The following is a 19,795-nucleotide window of genomic DNA, read 5'->3' on the forward strand; positions in this document are numbered from 1 at the left end:
TTTTACTATAAAGTGAGAAAAAAAATCCAAAGCTACATGGTCCTGTGTGAAAAAGTGATTGCCCCCTAAACCTAATAACTGGTTGGGCCCCCCTTAGCAGCAACAACTGCAATCAAGCGTTTGTGATAACTTGCAATGAGTCTCTTACAGTGCTGGGGAGAAATTTTGGCCCACTCATCTTTGCAGAATTGTTGTAATTCAGCCACATTGGAGGTTTTTCCAGCATGGGGCACCTTTTTAAGGTCATTCCAAAGCATCTGAATAGGATTCAGGTCAGGACTTTGACTAGGCCACTCCAAAGTCTTCATTTCGTTTTTCTTCAGCCATTCAGAGGTGGACTTGCTGGTGTGTTTTGGATTATTTGGATCATTGGTAGAATTTATGGTTCCATTTATCACAGCAAGTCTTCCAGGTCCTGAAGCAGCAAAACAGCCCCAGACCATCACACTACCACCACCATATTTTACTTTTGGTATAATGTTCTTTTTGTGAAATGTGACCTCTTAGATGACTTGTCGCTGCCCTGTTGGGGTCATTTTGGTTGGCCGGCCACTCCTGGGAAGGTTCACAATTTTTTAAGTTTTTGCCATTTGTGGATAATGGCTCTCATTGTAGTTTGCTAGAGTCCCAACGCTTTAGAAATGGATTTATAAACTTTTCCAGACTGATAGATCTCAATTATTTTCAATAAAGTTCTTTATGTTTAACAGAGTGGGGCAATCACTTTTTAACACAAGGCCACGTAGGTTTGGATTTTTTTTTTTCTTTCTTAATAAGAAAAAGTTTAATTGAAATCTGCATTTTGTGTTCAGTTGTGTTGTCATTGACAAATCTTTACACATTTTTTTGATGATCTGAAACATTTGAGTGTGACAAACATGCAAAAAAATAAGAAATCCGGAAGGGGGGAAACACTTTTTCACACCACTGTAACTGCAATTCAATATACAGTTCATAAACATGACCAACTTTAAAACATGTTTATATGTCACACTGCAAACTGAAACTCTAATCCCTCGTTTATCACGATTGTCTGTCTGTCTTATGATTTGTTATTTCTTTTTAGTTTTTAAAAAATGAAAAATAATTTATTTGAAAAATATATTGCCAAATTTTTTACTCCAAAGATATATCTAACACGTATTTTGAAAACGTGGGGAAATGTAACTGTGTCCCACTCAAAAAGGTTGTTTTTTTTAAATGTATTTCTGTGTTAGTTTTTGAATTTTAGAAACCAAATGTCTTCCACTCGCCTAAAAAGAGATTCACCATATGCAGACTCTCACTCCCCTGGAAATGTGGTCTGTTAAAATGAGCTGCAACAAACTATGACTGCCAACAATTTTTGATGTTTGTGCATACATTTCCACCCACATGAAATAGTAGAATGATGTCAAATCAAACCTGACAGCTGAATTGATTTCCAGCGATGTGCAACCACCCGTCGCGAAGTGGCTTTTATCGCCAAATAAAATGGTGACAGGAAATGAAATCGACGACGATAAAAGGACTCAAAGTTATTTGTCTCGGCACTGTGCAAATGCAAGCTGTCTTCAGACCTATAGGAAATGGTGAGAGGACAAGGCCTTTAATGTCTCATGTCCCACCAAGCACATTTTGATGTGCGTGAGGCCACAGAGAGGACGAGGGTCATCAAAGAATCTATTCAACATCAAAGAAGCTTTTCTCCATGGCTGATGGCAACCCGGTTCTCACACCAAGCAAAGTAGGCGGCACACATAATGCCTTTTATCAACATGTAGTAAATGGCCTCAGGGGAAAGGTTAACTTTTATTTTTAACAACTCAGCACATTATTGCTGCATTGTCAAGATTTTGGGACGTGAAAGGAAATCTATGCCTTTCAGGAAGTCATATCCGGGTCACAAGAAAATCCTACTGCACATCCACAACATGTGCACAAAATAATGAGCTCCATGCCTTGCAGCGCCTTGTTGTACACAGTAGATAGAATTGTTATGTAAATTGTTGTTTGTTATCACACATAGTAGTGCAAGGCTTGGTGTGTGTTCACGTACCTGTTGTGTATTCTGTCAGTTTTGTGTTAGCACCGTGACTGTAGCTAGTGTTCTGTCTAGTGATCCCCCTGTTCATTTCGGCGGGTGACAAGCTTGTTGTGAGTTTCGGTTTGGCTACTCCTTGCCTGAATAAGAAGCAACTTCCTTTAGGCAAGCTGAAGTGGCCTCTGAACATCTCTTGTTTGGCTTGAGCGTTACAATACACGTGGACGCCCAGGTATTTGGAACTGGAGACCACTTCCACAGCCACTCCACCGATGTTCAGGGCGGGTGAACAATGTTTGTTCCTCCTAAAGTCCTCGATCATCCCTTTGTTCATCTTCCATTTGATGCTGAGGTTGTTGTCACTTCACCAGCTCTCCAGCTGTTCCACCAGCCACCTGTGTGCAGATTCATTCCCTTGGGTGATGCATCCTACTACAGCCGTGTTGTCCGCAAACTTAACAATGGTTTGGGTTTTGGGCTAAGCAGTCATAAGTCTGCATCGTGAAGAGAAGGGGGCTCAGCACACAGCCCTGAGGAGAGCCAGTACTAAGGGTGATGTGAAGCTCTGATGTGAAGTCAATGAAGAGCAGGCACATGTAGGTGTCCTTACTCTCTAGGTGAGTGGGGGAGTTGTGGACCACTGAAGAGATGGCGTCCTCAATGGAGCGGTTCTTCTTGTATGCATATTGATGAGGGTCTACAATAACGTCGATGGTGTCTCTGATGTGGTTCACACATCCACAGGAGAAGAAGCACAATGATGCTGTTTGAGTAAATTTCAACATCTTGGGCTCAAGTTCACTCTTATGCTTGACATGTGCACCGAGAGACATTAGACCTCACCCGCCAAGAGTTCTTGAATTTGTTTTCTTAAATCAATTTACACACTGGCAGCACTCATCCGTGTAATGTTTGTTTTCTTATAAACACTCAACGGCATACTTTACACATTTGAACGTGGTTGAGCAAAATCCTATTTAATAGTCCTGTAGTAAGCTTTTCTTACTGTGTGCTTGGGACTGAGGTATGCACAATGCAGGGCAATAAACAACAAATAGTTTAGGATGAGGTGCTTTTAACTTAATCTACTTAATTATGCTGGCCATGAGAGATAAAAATTCACAAAAAAAATAAATCTAATCATGAAACCCTAGTTGTTTGCAGGGGTGTAAAATCCAGTACATAGTAGTGATAGCTGATTCTACTGTTTGATTACCATCTCATGATGTGGTCTCTGAGTGTATAGATAGTCTGCTAAAAGTGGTTTCTGCTCTTTTGCACTGAATTAAAATAAACTGTCACCACTAATACGCAAGTATGGACTGTCCTTGGCCTCTTTTATGGCACTGGGCCAGCAGGTGATTGTGCCGAACCATCTGTGTACACATACAGCCTTGCATCGTTTTGACAGCCCCAGCGAAAATGTGTGTTTGTGTGTGCGCATACTATGTGTGAAGTCCTGGAAATTGTCTTTCATATGTGCCTTTATTAATGGCTTAACTTATCTTTTTTTAATTATCCTATTGTGATTGTTCAAATTCACAGTAGCCGGATTGTATGCCAATTTGTGATGCTGTTTGCCGTTGTGCAGCTCTGCCACATCTGGACATATCACAACTGTGTTTTTTCTGTCTTGGATCACATTCTTCTATTCAAGTATTTGAAGTTTCGCACAGTCTAGAGATTCCAGTGTAAGCAGGATATAGGAATATTTCAAAGTGTGGTTTAAAGCTACAGATTGTTTGTCCTTTGTTCAAGAGTCTGATGCCCTGTGGGGAGAAGGTGTTTTTTAGTCCTGTTGTCCCTGCTGCAATGCTCCTGTAGCGTCTGCCAGATGGAGGAAGTGTGTGTTTTGGATGTGTGCTGTCTCTCTTAATGTTCTGTGCCCTCTTTGTGGCACAGCTGTCATAAATGCGCTGTAGTAGTGTGAAGTCTACCCCAGAGACGTGCTGTGCAGTTCTTAATGACACACTGGAGAGCCTTCCTGTCCTGTATGGTGCAGATCACATGCCATACTGGGATGGAGTTGGTCAGAATGCTCTCCACTGTGCATCTGTAGAAGTTGCTGAGAAGTTGGGGTGGGAATTCCAAATTTGCTTAAGAAGTACAGCCTCTGTTGGGCCTTCCGTTTCATGTGCTGTGTGAAGTCTTCATGAATGTGGGCACCAAGGAGTTTGAAGGTTTTCACCGTCTCCCCTTGAGTCCCACTGATAACAAATGGGGCAAGCCGCTCTTTCCTCAGTCTCAGATTGACAAAAATCTCTTTAGTCTTTTCAGCATTTAAAGAGGGATTATTTTTCACCTCTTTCCTGGAGGCTGCCTGTTCTCTACCAGTGATCAGACCAATGACTGCTGTGTGATCAGCAAACTTGATGATGGTGGTGTCGCCCTATGACAGGAGATTACTGTCCTTGTGCCTGATATCCTGGAGTCAACGCTGACTTTCTGGGGTCAGTCTGTGACGAATTCCAGCACCCAGTTGCAGAGGAGGGGTGTTAGCCTGATGGCTTCTCAGCCAGTCTGCTTGGGGTGATCGTGTTGAATGCTGAGCTGTAGTCAATAAATAGAATTCAAACATACTGTAAGTGTCCCTGTTTCAAGGTGTGTGATGGCTGCAAGGTTGATGGCATCGTCAGTGGGTTCAGTTCAGTGTGTCATGACTACTTTCTCAAAACACTTCATCACAACTGAGGTGAGTGCGAATGGGGCGGTTGTCATTCAGACAAGATACTGTTTTTTTCTCGGGGACGGGCACTATCTTGGTGAATTTGAAACATGTGGGTGCAGATGAATGGATGAAGGACAGGTTAAAGATGTCTGTAAACACCACTCACAGAACTCAGCCAGGGATGTTAGCTGGGCCTGATGCTTTCTGGGAGTTAGTCCTCCTCGGAACTTCATACACGTCAGCTGATGATACAGTGAGGAAGAAGCTCTGTGCTGCCTCTGTTGGTATAATTTATCTGCGTCGGTCAGTGTTGAGTGCATCAAAGCAGGCGTTCAGAGGTGGTACAGTATCCCTCCAGCTTTACTGTGTCTGTACTGTCTCTTGGTTTCCCTGATGGATCTACGTAAGTCCTTTTCGTAGTCCTCAGTATCACCAGAGACAAATGCAGCACAGCGTGCATGATGCACCTCACAGTTCTTCCAGGGTTTTCGGTTTGGGTAAGTGTTACTGATGCATGTGCTGACGTAAACCATGACGAGTGAGGCATATTTCTCTAAGTCTACAGAGCAGTCCTCACTCCGAGCAGCAGTCTGAAACACTTCCCAGTAAAGCAGCCCTGACGCACCAGATCAATAATAATAATGGATTGATTCTATATTGCACCTTTTTACAAGGTACCCAAAGGGCTTCACAGTGAAGTGAACCCATTATTCATAATCTACATGTCTAGCCGCAGCTGCCCTGGGGTAGGCTGGTGGAAACGCAGCCGCCAATTCACACCTACGGCCTCTCTGAGGCAAGGTGGGTGAAGTGTCTTGCCCAGGGACAGCAACAGGGTGGAGGGAAGGAGGATCGAACCACCAACCTTCCAGTTTCTGGATGACTCACTCTACCTCCAGAACCACTTCCGCCCCAAAGAGCAGTCTCTTCCTTCAAAACATGAAAAGTTTTGTTTCCTGGGGGTGAGGGGGATGTTTGATGAGTTGCCGGTAGGGAGGGTAGAGGAATGCAGTGATGTGGTCAGACTGTCCAAAATGGGGCCTGGGCACAGTCCTGTAAACATCCATCACTTTGCTACAAACTTTATTTTCCCTTGTTAGATATTCAAGTGCTGGTAGTACTTTGGGAGAACAGTTCTGATGTTACAGTAGTTAAAATCTCCCACTGCAACAAACATAGCGACTGGGCGTGCAGTGTTGTGTTTATCTTTGATGTCATGCAGTAGAGCTAACGTTGTCTTGTTGGCCCGCGGTGAACACGTTGCTGAACACTCTTGGTAAATAAAAGGTTCTGTACTTTACCAACAGCACTTCAACGTCCATCGAGCAGTATTTCTCCATCACCTCAACGTCATCTGTTGTTAACCTAGATGCACACTCTGCCACCTTTGTTTCTTGTTACATGGGGTGTTTACGCGGTCTCTGTTGACGGAGAGGGTCTGTAGCTGGATGGCTGAGTCCGGCGTGTTGCGTATGCCGATAAACGCCTTTCAAAGCCGATCACAAAAACCGATCGGTGTGCGGCGGCAAATCCTACATGTCTACTCTGTCACGAGGGGTTGCCAACAAAACGCCGCGTCTTGTATTGAGCTTGTCACAGGCTACCCCAATCGATGCCAGTGTTTTTGATCACTCCCTTACCAAACCTATTGCCAGTCGACTATTCTTGCATCTTTGTTTACACGCTTTGCCTGTCTGTCACTGACTGTACTTTACATCGGCGGCAGCTAGCTCTCTGGCTAGAGTTATTTGCCTCGCTTCTGGTCTCCGGGCTCCGAATGTGACCTTTTACCACAGTGACATTTTGTTTTTAAAACAAACAAGCAATGTGATTAGTTCAGAGCTCGTTTTTGTGCCACAGGAAAGCTATAAGTGGATATCAAGTTCATAGGGTACGTACTAACTTTTTCAAGTGTCACTGAACAACTTTACTATCTTGTTGCCATTATTGTAATTATGTCTCGTCCTCAAAACACTACTTGTGTGTGGTTGTCTCATGAACATAAACACGTAGTGTGTCCAGCCTTATGATGGTGATATTATGTCTCCTATCTCGCCAGCTGATTTTGAGTAGCTCACCAAGGGGTCAAAGAATATTTGCTTAATAAAGATATTTATTTGGATTATTTTATTTTGTTAATTTTGTTATCTTGAGCTAAAAAAAGAATAATTATTGAACAGTTTATTTCCTATGTATTCATATTACTCAAAAAAAATTATCAAATTAATTTCAGAGAGTGCAAATGCCTACGTGGGTCATGTGATGTGTGCTCTCATCAGCGTTTCATTCTGCAGCGTCAGCTCTTCCTCTACGCATCTGACCCTCCTGGAGTTGCTAGCTTATCTAAGCATCGCACTTTGTTGCCATTTCATTTACCCGTTGGCCATCTTTCAAGCATTCCCTAATCTTGAAGCCACCTTCCTCTGCATCTAACTCCAGCCTCCAAAGGGACTCGTGGCTCAGCGCGGTCATTAGGAGTAGCCAAAGCCAGAGAGCATCCATCATGCATTCAGCGCTGTTTACTGCCTCACTCCCTTCTTTCCTCACACCCCGTCTCTCCCTTGCGCTCTGTCCCATCCCTCGTCCACTCTATCTCTCTCCCTCCTCCCTTACTTGCTGCACCTCCCCATACCCAGAGATGGAGAGCAGTCACACAGGCTCACTGCAGCCCAACTAGGCAAGGTGGGATGCAGCAGAAAGGACTCGCAGAGACCGAACTCGCATCAACGGCAAGGGTGGGAATTTGGAATTTGAATGTGCAATTCTGCACTACTGGTCCGCTGAGTTTATTCCCCCAAGCGGTTGCAATAATCCTTGTTGTTTGAAAAGGCTTTTGCTGACTCTTGCCATGGATCCGGGTTGAGACTGCATCATCATACATGTGAGGGATTTGGCTGCAGTTTAGAGTGTCAGAATGTGGAGCATCTGATTTCCGGGATGTACCACCTGACAGCAGGACCGCGTGGATATGTTTGGTTTCTCTAAGATGCCAAAGTCCTCTGGGTGAGTTTGCCTTCAGTTTTGCAGCCAGAAGTCGTTATTCCGGGCATGTGTCTGAGCACGTGGAATGTTTACAGATCTGCAGGATCTGTGCATGTGTATACGAACCAGCCTTTGAAGAAATATCCAAGAAGACTGCAAAAACGTACATACTAGGTAGTTTTGTTCACACCTCCGAGACAATCTTCCATCATCCTTGCAACACTTTCAATCAAGGGTGTCCAAACTCTTTCCAGACTGAAATGAAAGGATGCAAGGGCTACTTTGATATTTTGTAAAGAAACACACGTAGATGTGCTAAAAAGTTATACAGTACTTTATATATTTCAAGAGAAAAAAACTTCTTCTCAGCTTTGTGATATAGATGAATAAGTGAATTATTAGTATTATTAGTATAAACTTTCCCATTTTTGCTGTTGTTTTTTTTATTTTCCAAATATTTCATCTTTCTTCTTACATAGTCTTTGTACATTTTCTTCATGTAATATTCTGACTTTATTCCCATATCATATTTTTTCCCCAACCTAATTTTCCCAAAATTACAATTTTATATTGTTTTGTTTTTCATAATATTACGCCTTAAAAAAACATAGATTTTTGAAAATATTTCAACTCTATGCTATTAAAATGGCATTATTTTTCCACATATCACGAGCTTATTCTCGTAAAATTGACACTTTTCTTCTCGTTAGAATACAACTTTAACTTTTTTCCATTTCTGTTGTTTTTTTTGTTGTTGTTGTTCCAACTATTTGACTTTCTTCTTGTCATTTTTTTTCTCATAATTATTTATTTATTATTTATTTATTCCCATAATATTTTGACTTTATTCCTATTACAGTCCAAATTTTTCCGCAACTTAACTTTCTGTATTTGTTGTTTTGCTGTTTATCATAATATTACGGCTTCAAAAAAATTAGAATTATCACGAAAAAATCACAATTATGATTTTTTACTGTTAGATTACAACTTTTTCCCCTTAATATTTTCTCTTTATTCTTGTGAAATTAGTGCAGATTTTTTAAAAATTTTTTCTTTTTTTCTTTTGTTTTCTTGCTAAATGATCATTTTAGAGATGCCAAATGGACCCTGGACCGCACTTTGGGCACCCCTGCTTTAAGGTGATGAAAATATCCTGTCGGGCTAGAAGAAGCACAGAGGTGCTTTTTGAGTAACTTGGTAACTTGGTAACACGTTACAGTAAAGTACACAAAATTACAGTAGTTAATGAGGAACAAACCTAACCCTAACCACTACTCATTAGTTCCTCATTAGGTTTTCGTTACTTCGTCAGTAACTACTCTAAATGTATGTGCCTTAGTTCCTCACTATCTAGTCTACTCATTAATTCCTCATTAGTTCTTCGTTAGTTCCTCAGTAACTAGTCTAAATTTATTAAGTCATTAGTTCCTCATTAGTTCTTCATTAGTTCCTCAGCAACTACTGTATTTTTGTGTACCTTATTGTAAAGTGAGACCAGTAACTTTCACCATCTTGAGCTCAAATGGAACACTTGAATGTATTTGATGAACGTGTTTGATGTGCACTGAGATACTTCAGGCCTCATTCACCAAGAGTTCTGACAATGATTTTCTTCAATGAATGTGCACACTTGCTGCACTCTTTAGTGTAATGTTTTCTTATGTACGGTAATGTTAACCTGGTAACACAACAACACTGATAAATAAAAGAAAAACTAAATACAGATTTTATACCCTGACTTGCTACACCCACTTTATCTACACACTGCCCAATGGAACTGGTCTAGAACTCATCTGGAAAAAAGAGCGGTAGGGCTCAAGCACTAGTATAGCATAGACAAACGTATTGGGAGGGCACTGCACGCAGTCGTATGTAAAGCAATGCTCAATTTACAGTATTTTACTACAAATTAGGGATGTCCGATATTGGCTTCTTTGATTGGTGCCACCTACCTCCACTCCTGTCTCGTTGTGAATCGCAGCTCCATGTTTGGTGACCCTCGACGTGGGTAAATATGTCGACTGACAACAGAGACAACCAGACCGTGCCGGCGCCGCTACAAGCTAACAAGTTAGCAAACGTCGGTGCTATCTGCGGCCAGCGACGGTGACGATGACGGCAAGTACGGGAGCCCATAGGCCTATACTGTATATACAGCAGTTTTTTACTATCGGTTTTCATTATAGGGAAAAACACGATACCGATATCAACCGGTATTACATTTTTATGCCAATATTGGGCCGATAATATCGGACATCCCTCCTGCAAATAGTAAGACAAAAGTCGTCCTGCACCCATCATTTTTGTACATAGTTTTGCCTATCTATATAGTAGATAGGCACTCCGCCACTGCTCGCACGGGAAGTGATGCTCTAACCGCTGGTTGTTTATATTAGGGACCGTCAATACATTTGTATTACACTGTAGGGAGTTTGTTAAAAAAAAATGTCATATATTCTAAATCACACCACAAGTTGATCTATAACCATGTCAAATGATTAGTCCTACCCTCAAAGTATTTTGCACGCCCATTTTGTCCAATACTGTCTTTTATTGGATCTTTTATTGGATTAGGGACCTGACTCACAGAGGTTTGTTCCAAAAGCCAAATATTATTGTTGGTCATGCTGTGTAATGAAAAAGTAAATTCAGCAATTTAGTTGCATTATTTTTTATGTTTTGAAGATCTATTTTCATAACCATATCCAATTACACAAATTCTTGTTTGTAACAAAAGCTTATTATAAAAAAAATATCTGTACCCGATCGGATCGGATTGGCAAGACTATAAAAAAATCGGATCGTCACGGAAGCCAAAAAATGTGGATCGGGACATCCCTAGTAAAAACATTATAATATGTAAATCTCGCCAAGGACGCCACTTCGGGTCGGGTCAGCTCTGCCGCTGCAGAACAGAAAGTGAAACTGGATGACATTTAGTTAGGCCCCCTGTGCCGCGAGAATAGCTTCTACTTTTCTGTGAACACTTTCTCCAAGATGTTAGAGTGCGTCTTGTCCGAGCACACCTAAATATGAGTATTTTGATCACGACTACATGTTTGGGACACAGTATGGTTGTGACAAAGATGAAGGGAGCACTTACAGTTCCAAGTGTGCTGTTGTAGTTCAAGCACCATCCATTTTCCATGCCGCTTACACTGATTAAGGTCACAAGGAAAGCGGGAGTCAACCCCAGCTGAGAAGTGGTGTACATACAGACAGAGCCCCTAATGAATCAATCATACGGTACACGTCTTTCACCTGCAGGAGAGAACCCACACAGGCACAAGGGGAACATGCAACATCAACACTCTCTTTGATGTGTGGGAACAATGCTAATCATCCAGGCACTGCGCTGCCCTTTCACAGTCAAAACCAGATGAATTGTGCCAACATATTGCTGAAATGTGATGAAACACGAATGCGCCGACACTTGAGGCAGCACGGCTCAGGTTGTGAAGGTTATGTTTGATCCTCACTCCCCCTGTGACTATGCAAAGTATGCTTGAGCGTTGCTGAACCCCCAGTTGCAGTGGGTGAATGAGGAGACAGTGTAAAAGTGCCTTGAAGGGAGAAAAACGCCATCCAACGACAAAATTGATACTTTGGAGAGCCTCAGAACACAGAAGCAATCCTCGCTTGTTGTGGTTTCATATGCACTGCTCACATCCTTTGCATGATCATTTTATGTCCTCACATTTGTATGTCAATACAGATAAAATACAGACACACAGTAGATGACACTTTCTCCCAACCTGCTGACTAAAAACCTGATAAGGGAGTCGAATTTCAAAGTTGAGGTGCGCTCAAAACTTGCTTATTTTCTACAGTGTTCAATCACCGCCAAGATAACTGTACAATGTTAATGAAAAATAGTGGCAAACAAAACCTTGCACTCACTCTTGTGTCAGTGATAACGATTGTGATGATTGGACACCATGTGATTTTTAGACATCAATACATAATTAACTTGATTATGTTTTATCCACGTGGAGTCATTTGGCCCCATGAGTGTAGCCTAGATTCTTGCTGTGGAGATGGTGTGTGTTAGAAGCAAAACAGAAGGCGTTCAAGGAACTTTCCCACGCTACCGTAAATTCCGGACCCACCAAATTTGAAGAGAAAAAATGTTTTGTACAAAAATACTGTAGGCCACACTTGTCTATTAGCCGCAGGCGTCCATGCTGTAAAATGGGATATTTACACAACAAGACACACTATAAACCTTGCAATCCTACCTACACTTCGTGTTCTCAGCAGAACTCTCAGCTCCGGTGACACGCTTGCTTTCATCAGAGTTCAAGAGCTGTCGTGGTCCAGGCAGTCCAAACAGAAGCTGTAGTGACTCTACACTTGATCAAACTTACTTAAGAGATCAAAAACATGATCACTGTATAAAACTTCAAAACATGTGACATTAGCTTCTATTGCGGAAATGCATTACTTTACACTGCAAGCATCCTGGGAACTATAGATCTTTTAGCCACAAATTAGTTGCATCATTGCTTAAGCTGCAGGGTTCAATGCGTGTGAAAAACGCAACGACTTATAGGCCGGAAATTATGATAATTAATGCGCGTGATGGCGGTGGACACAAAAGATAGCGATTGTTATTGGATTTCCAAAGTTCCTGTACTTCATCAATATTATCTGTGTGGTAGAAATTGTGTGTACAGCACCCCAATAATGACTTCCACTGCAAATATTTGACAAGATGCAATTAAAGTTAATGTCAGAGCCACAGAATAAAACCATGATATCTATGTTTTGTGTCTTTTTCCCCTGATATCAAGGATTAAATCATCAATCAAGAAAATACCAAACGTTGTCCAAGATCGACAGGCGGATTGGGTGCGGCGTCTCATCGGCCCGTTGTGGTGAAGAGGGCGCTAAATCCAAAGGCAAAATTCTCAATTTATCGGTCGATCTACGTTCCTACCCTCACCTATGGTCATGAGCTTTGGGTAGTGACCGAAAGGACACGATCGTGGGTACAGGCGGCCGAAATAAGTTTTCTTCATAGGGTGGCTGGGCTCTCCCTTAGAGATAGGGTGAGAAGCACTGTCATCCGGGAGAAACTCGAAGTAGAACCGCTGCTCCTCCGCATTGAGAGGAGCCAGATGAGGTGGCTTGGGCATCTGGTCAGGATGCCTCCCGGACGCCTCCCTGGGGGGGTGTTCAGGGCACGTCCGACCGGTAGGAGGCCGTGGGGAAGACCCAGGACACGTTGGCGAGACTATGTCCCTCAACTGGCCTGGGAACACCTCGGGATCCGCCGGGAAGAGCTGGACAAAGTGGGCGGGGAGAGGGAAGACTTGGCTTCCCTGCTTAGGCTGCTGCCCCGGCGACCTGATCTCAGATAAGCATAAGAAGATGTCTGGGTGGATTCATTTGTAACATCACAATACCTCAATAATGTAACAATTACAATTTCCATTTCACCTAAGACTAACAATTTCAAAATAGACATAGAATATAAGATCCTTGTAAAGATCTGCAGGTGTCATATACATCATCAGGTCTTGGGCAGAAGTCTACATTTGTACAAGTCCTTGTATTGCATTTTTTATGCATGGCAGCCATTTTCCAAGAGTTGTTTTTGCTATCCCATAACACCTGCCATACCCACTCTGACACATCTGGCATTGATTTTTGTTGACCAACTGCACAATTAGCTCCGGCATAATACCAGCAGGCACCACATGAGAATATGTACTGTTGGCTTAGTTTCCACTATGTTTCTGTGCCACATAGTGGCAAATTTGCTCTGTCAGCTTTAAAGAGTAGTTGTTTTTCACTTACACTTTTATTTGTTTTACTCTTTTTAGTTTGTCATCACATTTACATCCATCAAAGGATTCTGAAACCGCTCGTTTAAAACTAAAAGGCCACGCTGGTGTTTACCGTGGGAGAAGTTTGACTAGCGTGTCGGCATTTGGCAGCAGAACCAGCCCAGCAGGCCTTGTTTGTGCACTGAATATTAGATTAGGGTAACGTGTGCCAGAAATCCCTCTGCTCTATGCCAGTGCATGCTGCTCGCTCCGAGGGCAAAGTTCCATTGTACTCACAGCCATCTGACCAAAGAATATTCAGTCATTTCCAATATGGAGGAAGTCGGTGCCTTTAAATGAGCATTTTTATAATCACCCCAGGAAGCGTGAAGACATTGTTTCTCCAAGACGAACTACAATTATGCAAGCAGAGCGGTCTGTCTTTAACACACGACAACTGTTAATTTCCCACATCGCCGAGTAAAATGTATACTGGAGCCGATGTTGCAAGTTCCGCAGTGACACAAGAGAACTCGATGCAACAATGGCGAGTCCGAACCGGTCTGATGAGTTACACCTGGTGTTTTCAGAGTGGAAGTACAGGCATTACTAGAGTGACCAAAAATGTTTTTAAATGCATTCCCGCGAGACCCATATAGTATTTTTTAATACTGAATACAAATAAACGTGTGCATCTTTAGGCAAGACCAACAATTTTAGAATATAGTAAGTCTCTGCATTTATGTTTTTTTAATAATGTTGTTATACTGAAGTTAATCAATCGATAAAATACTTTTCATGATGGTGCGTTTGTGAACAGTTCTTGCTGACGGAAGCATGTCTTTTATTCGTTCGATTATCTTGTCTTTATCCGAAAAGTCGTCAAAAAGTTCATTCGCATGAAGCATACGCATGAAGTATGATTTTTTTTTTGTACGGTACTCCTCATCTTTCTTTCTTTTCGCCATCGTCTTCATCAACAGTGTTTGCTCTAACTACAGAATTAGGTAGAAAAAAGAAATAATGCTTAGTAATGCTAGTAATACTTTACTTTCCATGGTAACTATCGTAAATTCCGGTGTGTAAGAGAACACTCCAAAAGTATACCTCAGAAATATACAAACATGAGCCAATACCAAATTTAAAATGCAAAAAAAAGTTTTCCCATAAGGCATTGTGTCTGAGCAAAGCATTAATTGGGGTGCTGCAGTGACGTCAGCCTCCCTCTGGGCTCTGGGCACCTCTGGCTCCCCCTGGTGGACAGAGGAAGCATTACAGCACTATCCATCTATGTTGCTTGTCCGCCAAAGAACTGCTCTTCTGGCAGTAATGCATTATGGGTAGATGTTAAAACAGCTGCTGTTTGTTATTTTAAACTCGCATTGATACATGTAATGTATATTTCCTAGGTACCGTTTGAGTGTTAAGTTGCTGTGTGATGAGTTTAATGTTGTTTGTAAGATGAAACCGTGAGTAATGAGTATTGAGTAATGACCTCCTGCAATTTCCGAATTGACTGACAAGCTCGTTGTGACTTTTTGTCATAGCTCATGATTGGCTCCTTTCAAATAAAGAGCTGCCTGGTCCTCACAGACTACTTATACACCAGTGCGACTTATATACCAGAACGAATCTGTTTTTTCCTCCAAATGTGGTGGGTGCTGCTTACACACGGGAATTTACGGTAATTACGTAGGAAGGAACATTATGTTAGTGTATGTTACTATTTCAATTACGGTACTTTTTTTAGGAAACTACCAAGGATAACCACTTACTTTTTTACAGTTATTTGCCCCGCTATGCTTATATTTCAGTCTTTATGTAATTACGTACAGTATTTAACTAGAATGGCAGACCTCTGCATGGGACTGTCCTAATTTGCGGAAAATTGGATATTCATAGACCTCCTGAAGCCAATCTAGTCATTAAGATTCATTCATTATTCTGTGGGAAATAAGAAAAAACGTTTATCTTGCAGTGATAATAAAAAGTTAACAAGAAATCCCTAGATGGCATTTTTATAAGAATCTGCTTCCATCTTTAATCAGGCATGTCCCTCCCTTCCATAACATTGAGTAGATGCATTTAGGGATGTATGGTTCTACCATGTAACGTTCTGCACAGGCAATCCACCTTCTGATCCACCTTTTTGGAGTGTTTGTGTGTCTTGCCTGTCCAGGCTAGCAAAAAGGCATCGCCGCAACGTAATGTCCCATTTCCTTCACTGTACAGATTTCAAGTGGGCAACAGTCTGCCCAAAAGCGGACAAAAGGTGAGGCATTCGGCTCACTCGGCTCAAAGAAACACTGTAAACCGAGGGTGTCCAAAATGTGTCCCAGGGCCATTTTCGACCTTGTACATTGGATTGGTTTTAGCATTTTTAATGTACACATCAAATTGGCCCCCACATTCTTCAATTTTTACCTCCGCCAAGTGCTGCGCAAAGCGCAAGCGCAGCGCGGAGTTAGAACTGATTAAATGTTGGGGGTGATCTAAAATCCAAAATTCAAATTTTTCCCAAAATTCATGCTTTTCCCTACAGCTACAGTAAATATTACCTGCTACTGATGGACATTTTAAGACATTCAGGCTGCCTTTATTTATACTGAAAAAAAATCTGAATTTTTCCAAAATTCACACTTTTCCGTAAAACTGCTATTCCCTACTACTACTTCCACATTTCTCAACCGATCAAAGCATTCAACTAATGAAGGACATTCATGCCATTTTTCACATACCAACAATTCCCACTTTTCTTGACATTCCCATTTTTTGTAATGCAAAATGCCGTTGATCTAAAGACTTCCACAGTAGCTGCTTCCACATTTCTCAACCGATTCAGACCGTTCCAAAGTCAAAATTCTAAACTCATTTAGGACATTTAGTCTTCCCAGTACATCATGCTATGATGCTAGGTGTTAGGTGCTCGGTGCTCGGTGTTAGCATGTTAGCGCAATGTACTACGAACATACTAGCATCGTTAGCTATTTTCATGAGTAGACACATATATAAACACTTAGCACTATTATGCTATGTGTTAACATGCTAAGGTTAGCATGTTAGCATTGCTAGCATGCTAACATTAGCATAGTATAATTTTTTAACCATTTTCATAGACGCTTGTATAAACACTTACCACTACAAAGCTAGGTGCTAGCATGCTAATGTTAGCATGTTAGCACTGCTAGCATGCTAACATTAGCAATCTAAATATGTAGATAAAATAAATGCAGGACTAATATTTATGGTGTAAATCCCAATATGGGGGCAACTATGGCGCTTGGCGGAGGTCTGTGCTCTCCCAGTGCTTTTCTAGTTCTGTATGTTATATTTCATTTTTTATATGAGAATTTTATTTATTGGAGAATGATCTGCCAGAAGAATGCAATTACATTTTCAAGCTTAATTTAAAAAATCATTTAACAATAATAAATTCTAAAGAGGGTTACCTGTATTGGCAGAAAACCTGCACCGTTGTACCCTTAGTGGATAATGATGAAGCAGTTTTAGTGTAGTCAAGCACACAACAGTATCTAGAATAGCCACCAAGGCCGAGCAATGCTGAACACATCCGCCGGACTTGTTTGATTAAGAAGTATTGCAAGGCCATCGACTTCCACTGCAGTCTTGTAGGAGCCGGTCTATCTGCTGGATCTGGTTGGTCCCTGCCCCAGTCGTCCCAGGGGATCGCGATGGTGAGTAGTGAAAATAAACTGGATCTGCACATGGAATCCTGCCCAAAAACAAACGGCAACCCAAACTTGCTCTTACACTCTTGAGATAACAACATGTCTCCTTACTTGAGGTAATAACCGAAAGCCTTTGGGACTCATGCCAAGCATTGGATGAAATTCCAGCAGTTATTTTTGGCTTGAAGTCAGCAAGAATAGCATAAAAACAATGAACAGAGTGGAAAGCAAAAATATGTCAGATGGTATTGAATGGTTTTTGGGGTAGCTCCCCCCAAGTTTCTAACATTATGGTTCGCATGGCCATGACACACGCACGGTGGTGCACGTGTTTTTCAAAACCTTTGTTTTTTGTTTTTTTTTAATATCTCACTTCTCACTTCTTATTCCGAAGAAAATAGGATTTTGAGTGTTTTTATTGCTCTACATCAGTCTTCTGTGGAGGTTCATTTCCTGCTGCGCAATAACGCTCCGTTATGTTGTGATTGCCACCTTTACTTTCCATAAATCCAGTCGCGTATATCACTGCAGAGACACGCTTCTTGCGTTTTCTCTCATTTGACAAGAGACAAAATTTGATCCATTATGCAAATAAAGCAAATCCTTTATGTGTCTTACAGATATGAACTTCCTCTCACGGTCTCTGCTTCATTAAAGCAAATAGCGTCATCTCCCAAACAACTCTTTGATTTCCGAACGGCGTGCTTCCTGCAAAGAAGACAATACTCCAGATGATTGGAGACGAGGGAGCAGCTTTTTTGATTGGCGCGCATCACATTTAGAGGCACTTTGACACATGCAGCATGCGCGTTATTCTCAAAAGCAACATTTCCGTCGCGCTTATCAAGGCACAAAGAGGCCTGACATCAATAATTTCCCATTTTAAGAAACACGGTGACGAGAGTGCATGTTGCGTTTCCGCTCTTGCTTTGACCTTCAAAATGAAGCTTAGTTATTAAAGGCACCGAGTCAGTGTTCTTGAATGCATAAAAAATTCAAAGAGTTTTGACCACAGCCAGCATGTGAAGATGTTGCAGGAGTTCATGCAACGGGACTGTTAACATCACTTAAGTAAGTGCATTCTCAATAATTGATCGCTTTAGCTGGGTTTTACTACGCACGTTCAAGTTGGGTGGAAAGCAGGAAAAAAATAGGGAAATGTCATATTCATATTTCATATTCTCTCCTACACTTGCTGGGCGACGGGGAAATGGTAGCAAACTGATCAAACATAGTCTTGCCATTCATCTTTAATTCATCATCGACGCTGTTATTTTAGCCGCACAGAATTACTTTTGAGCGAACGCCGACTCTTTCTTTTTAATAGAATGTGCTTTTATTCATCAAAAAATTGTCAAGAGCAAATGTGAAGAACAAGCATAGCAAGGTATAATCTTTCATCTCGTCCAAGAAATAATGCGACCAAGGGTACGGTGACCAAACGTCGTGTTTTCCGAGGTCATGTCTTGCTTTTTTGGACGTCCTTGTTTTTGTTGTTTTTCACTGGGCCGGTAAATTGAGCGGCATTATGGCGCTCTGCACTTTGTGGGCAACTTTTCTGAATTAGTGTTGCCAAAAAGCCAAAGAAAAAGTAAAACATATGCACGGAGTTAACCCTCAGATGCTTGCTGAGTTGAAGTCCTGTAAAATTGGGGACGTCATGGACGACAACGGTTCAAATTCCCAAGTTCTTGCAACTTTAGAGGGCACGCTTTTCCCCAAAATATTGGCTTGCATCCCAAAACTTAACAAGCATTTGACTGTTTTTGAATGTTCTTCCTTTGGAAGATAGTATTTTGTAATATATTTACTATCCACACAGACGATGCATACTTTAAATGTATTGACATTATAAGGCATCTTTAAGTACATTTTGAGTATTATTTGAGTATCTCATTGCCGGGCTGAGTGTCCTGGTTTTCGGTAATCAAAATACGGCCAACACGGGGAAACATTCAGTGGTGTGAAAAAGTGTTTGCTCCCTTCCTGATTTCTTTCTTTTTGCATGTTGGTGACACATAAATGTTTCAGATCATCAAACAAATTTAAATATTAGTCAGTGAGTAGTCAGACACAACTGAACAGAAAAGGAAGTTTTGAAATGAAACTTTTTATTATTAAGGAGAAAAAAAATCTAAAGTTACATGGCCCTGTGTGAATACGTGATTGCAAGAAAACATGCCAAGACCTTTCGGAAAAATACTCAAAAATGTGGTCTGACGAGACAAAAGTAGAACTTTTTGGAAGGCGTGTGTCCCATTACATCTGGTGTAAAAGTAACGTCGCGTTTCAGAAAAAAAACATACCAACAGTAAAATATGGTGGTGGTAGTGTGATGATCTGGGCTGCTTTGTTGCTTCAGGACCTGGAAGACTTGCTGTGATAAATGGAAGCATGAATTCTGCTGAAGGAGAATGTCCGGCCATCTGTTGGTGACCTCAAGCTGAAACCAACTTGGGTTCTGCAGAAGGACAATGATCCAAAACACACCAGCAAGTCCACCTGTGAATGGATGAAGACTTTGGAGTGGTCTAGTCCAAGTCCTGACCTGAATCCTATTGAGATGCTGTGGCATGACCTTAAAAAGGTGCTTCATGCTGGAAAAGCCTCCAATGTGGCTGAATGACAACAATTCTGCAAAATTCCTCCACAGCGCTGTAAG

At 41.6% G+C, this 19,795-nt stretch overlaps 1 protein-coding gene across 4 annotated transcripts in view; it reads left to right on the forward strand.

Moving 5' to 3' along the window:
• LOC129179996 (FERM and PDZ domain-containing protein 4-like) overlaps positions 1-19,795 on the forward strand; it is a 74,785-nt gene that overhangs the window by 18,628 nt on the left and 36,362 nt on the right. The window contains exons 1-2 of one of the 4 annotated variants that reach the window (XM_054773982.1): positions 7,289-7,694; positions 19,496-19,790. The exons of 2 other annotated variants lie outside the window; for them this stretch is intronic. In XM_054773982.1, the coding sequence (XP_054629957.1) occupies positions 19,756-19,790 (35 nt within the window). In that variant the 5' untranslated portion in view covers positions 7,289-7,694; positions 19,496-19,755. Of the gene's footprint in view, positions 1-7,288; positions 7,695-19,495; positions 19,791-19,795 lie in introns of those variants that run through there. One more of the 4 variants, XM_054773973.1, reaches the window with a different exon arrangement.

The sequence above is a fragment of the Dunckerocampus dactyliophorus genome, chromosome 1 (assembly GCF_027744805.1).
Source record: "Dunckerocampus dactyliophorus isolate RoL2022-P2 chromosome 1, RoL_Ddac_1.1, whole genome shotgun sequence".
NCBI lineage: Eukaryota > Metazoa > Chordata > Actinopteri > Syngnathiformes > Syngnathidae > Dunckerocampus > Dunckerocampus dactyliophorus.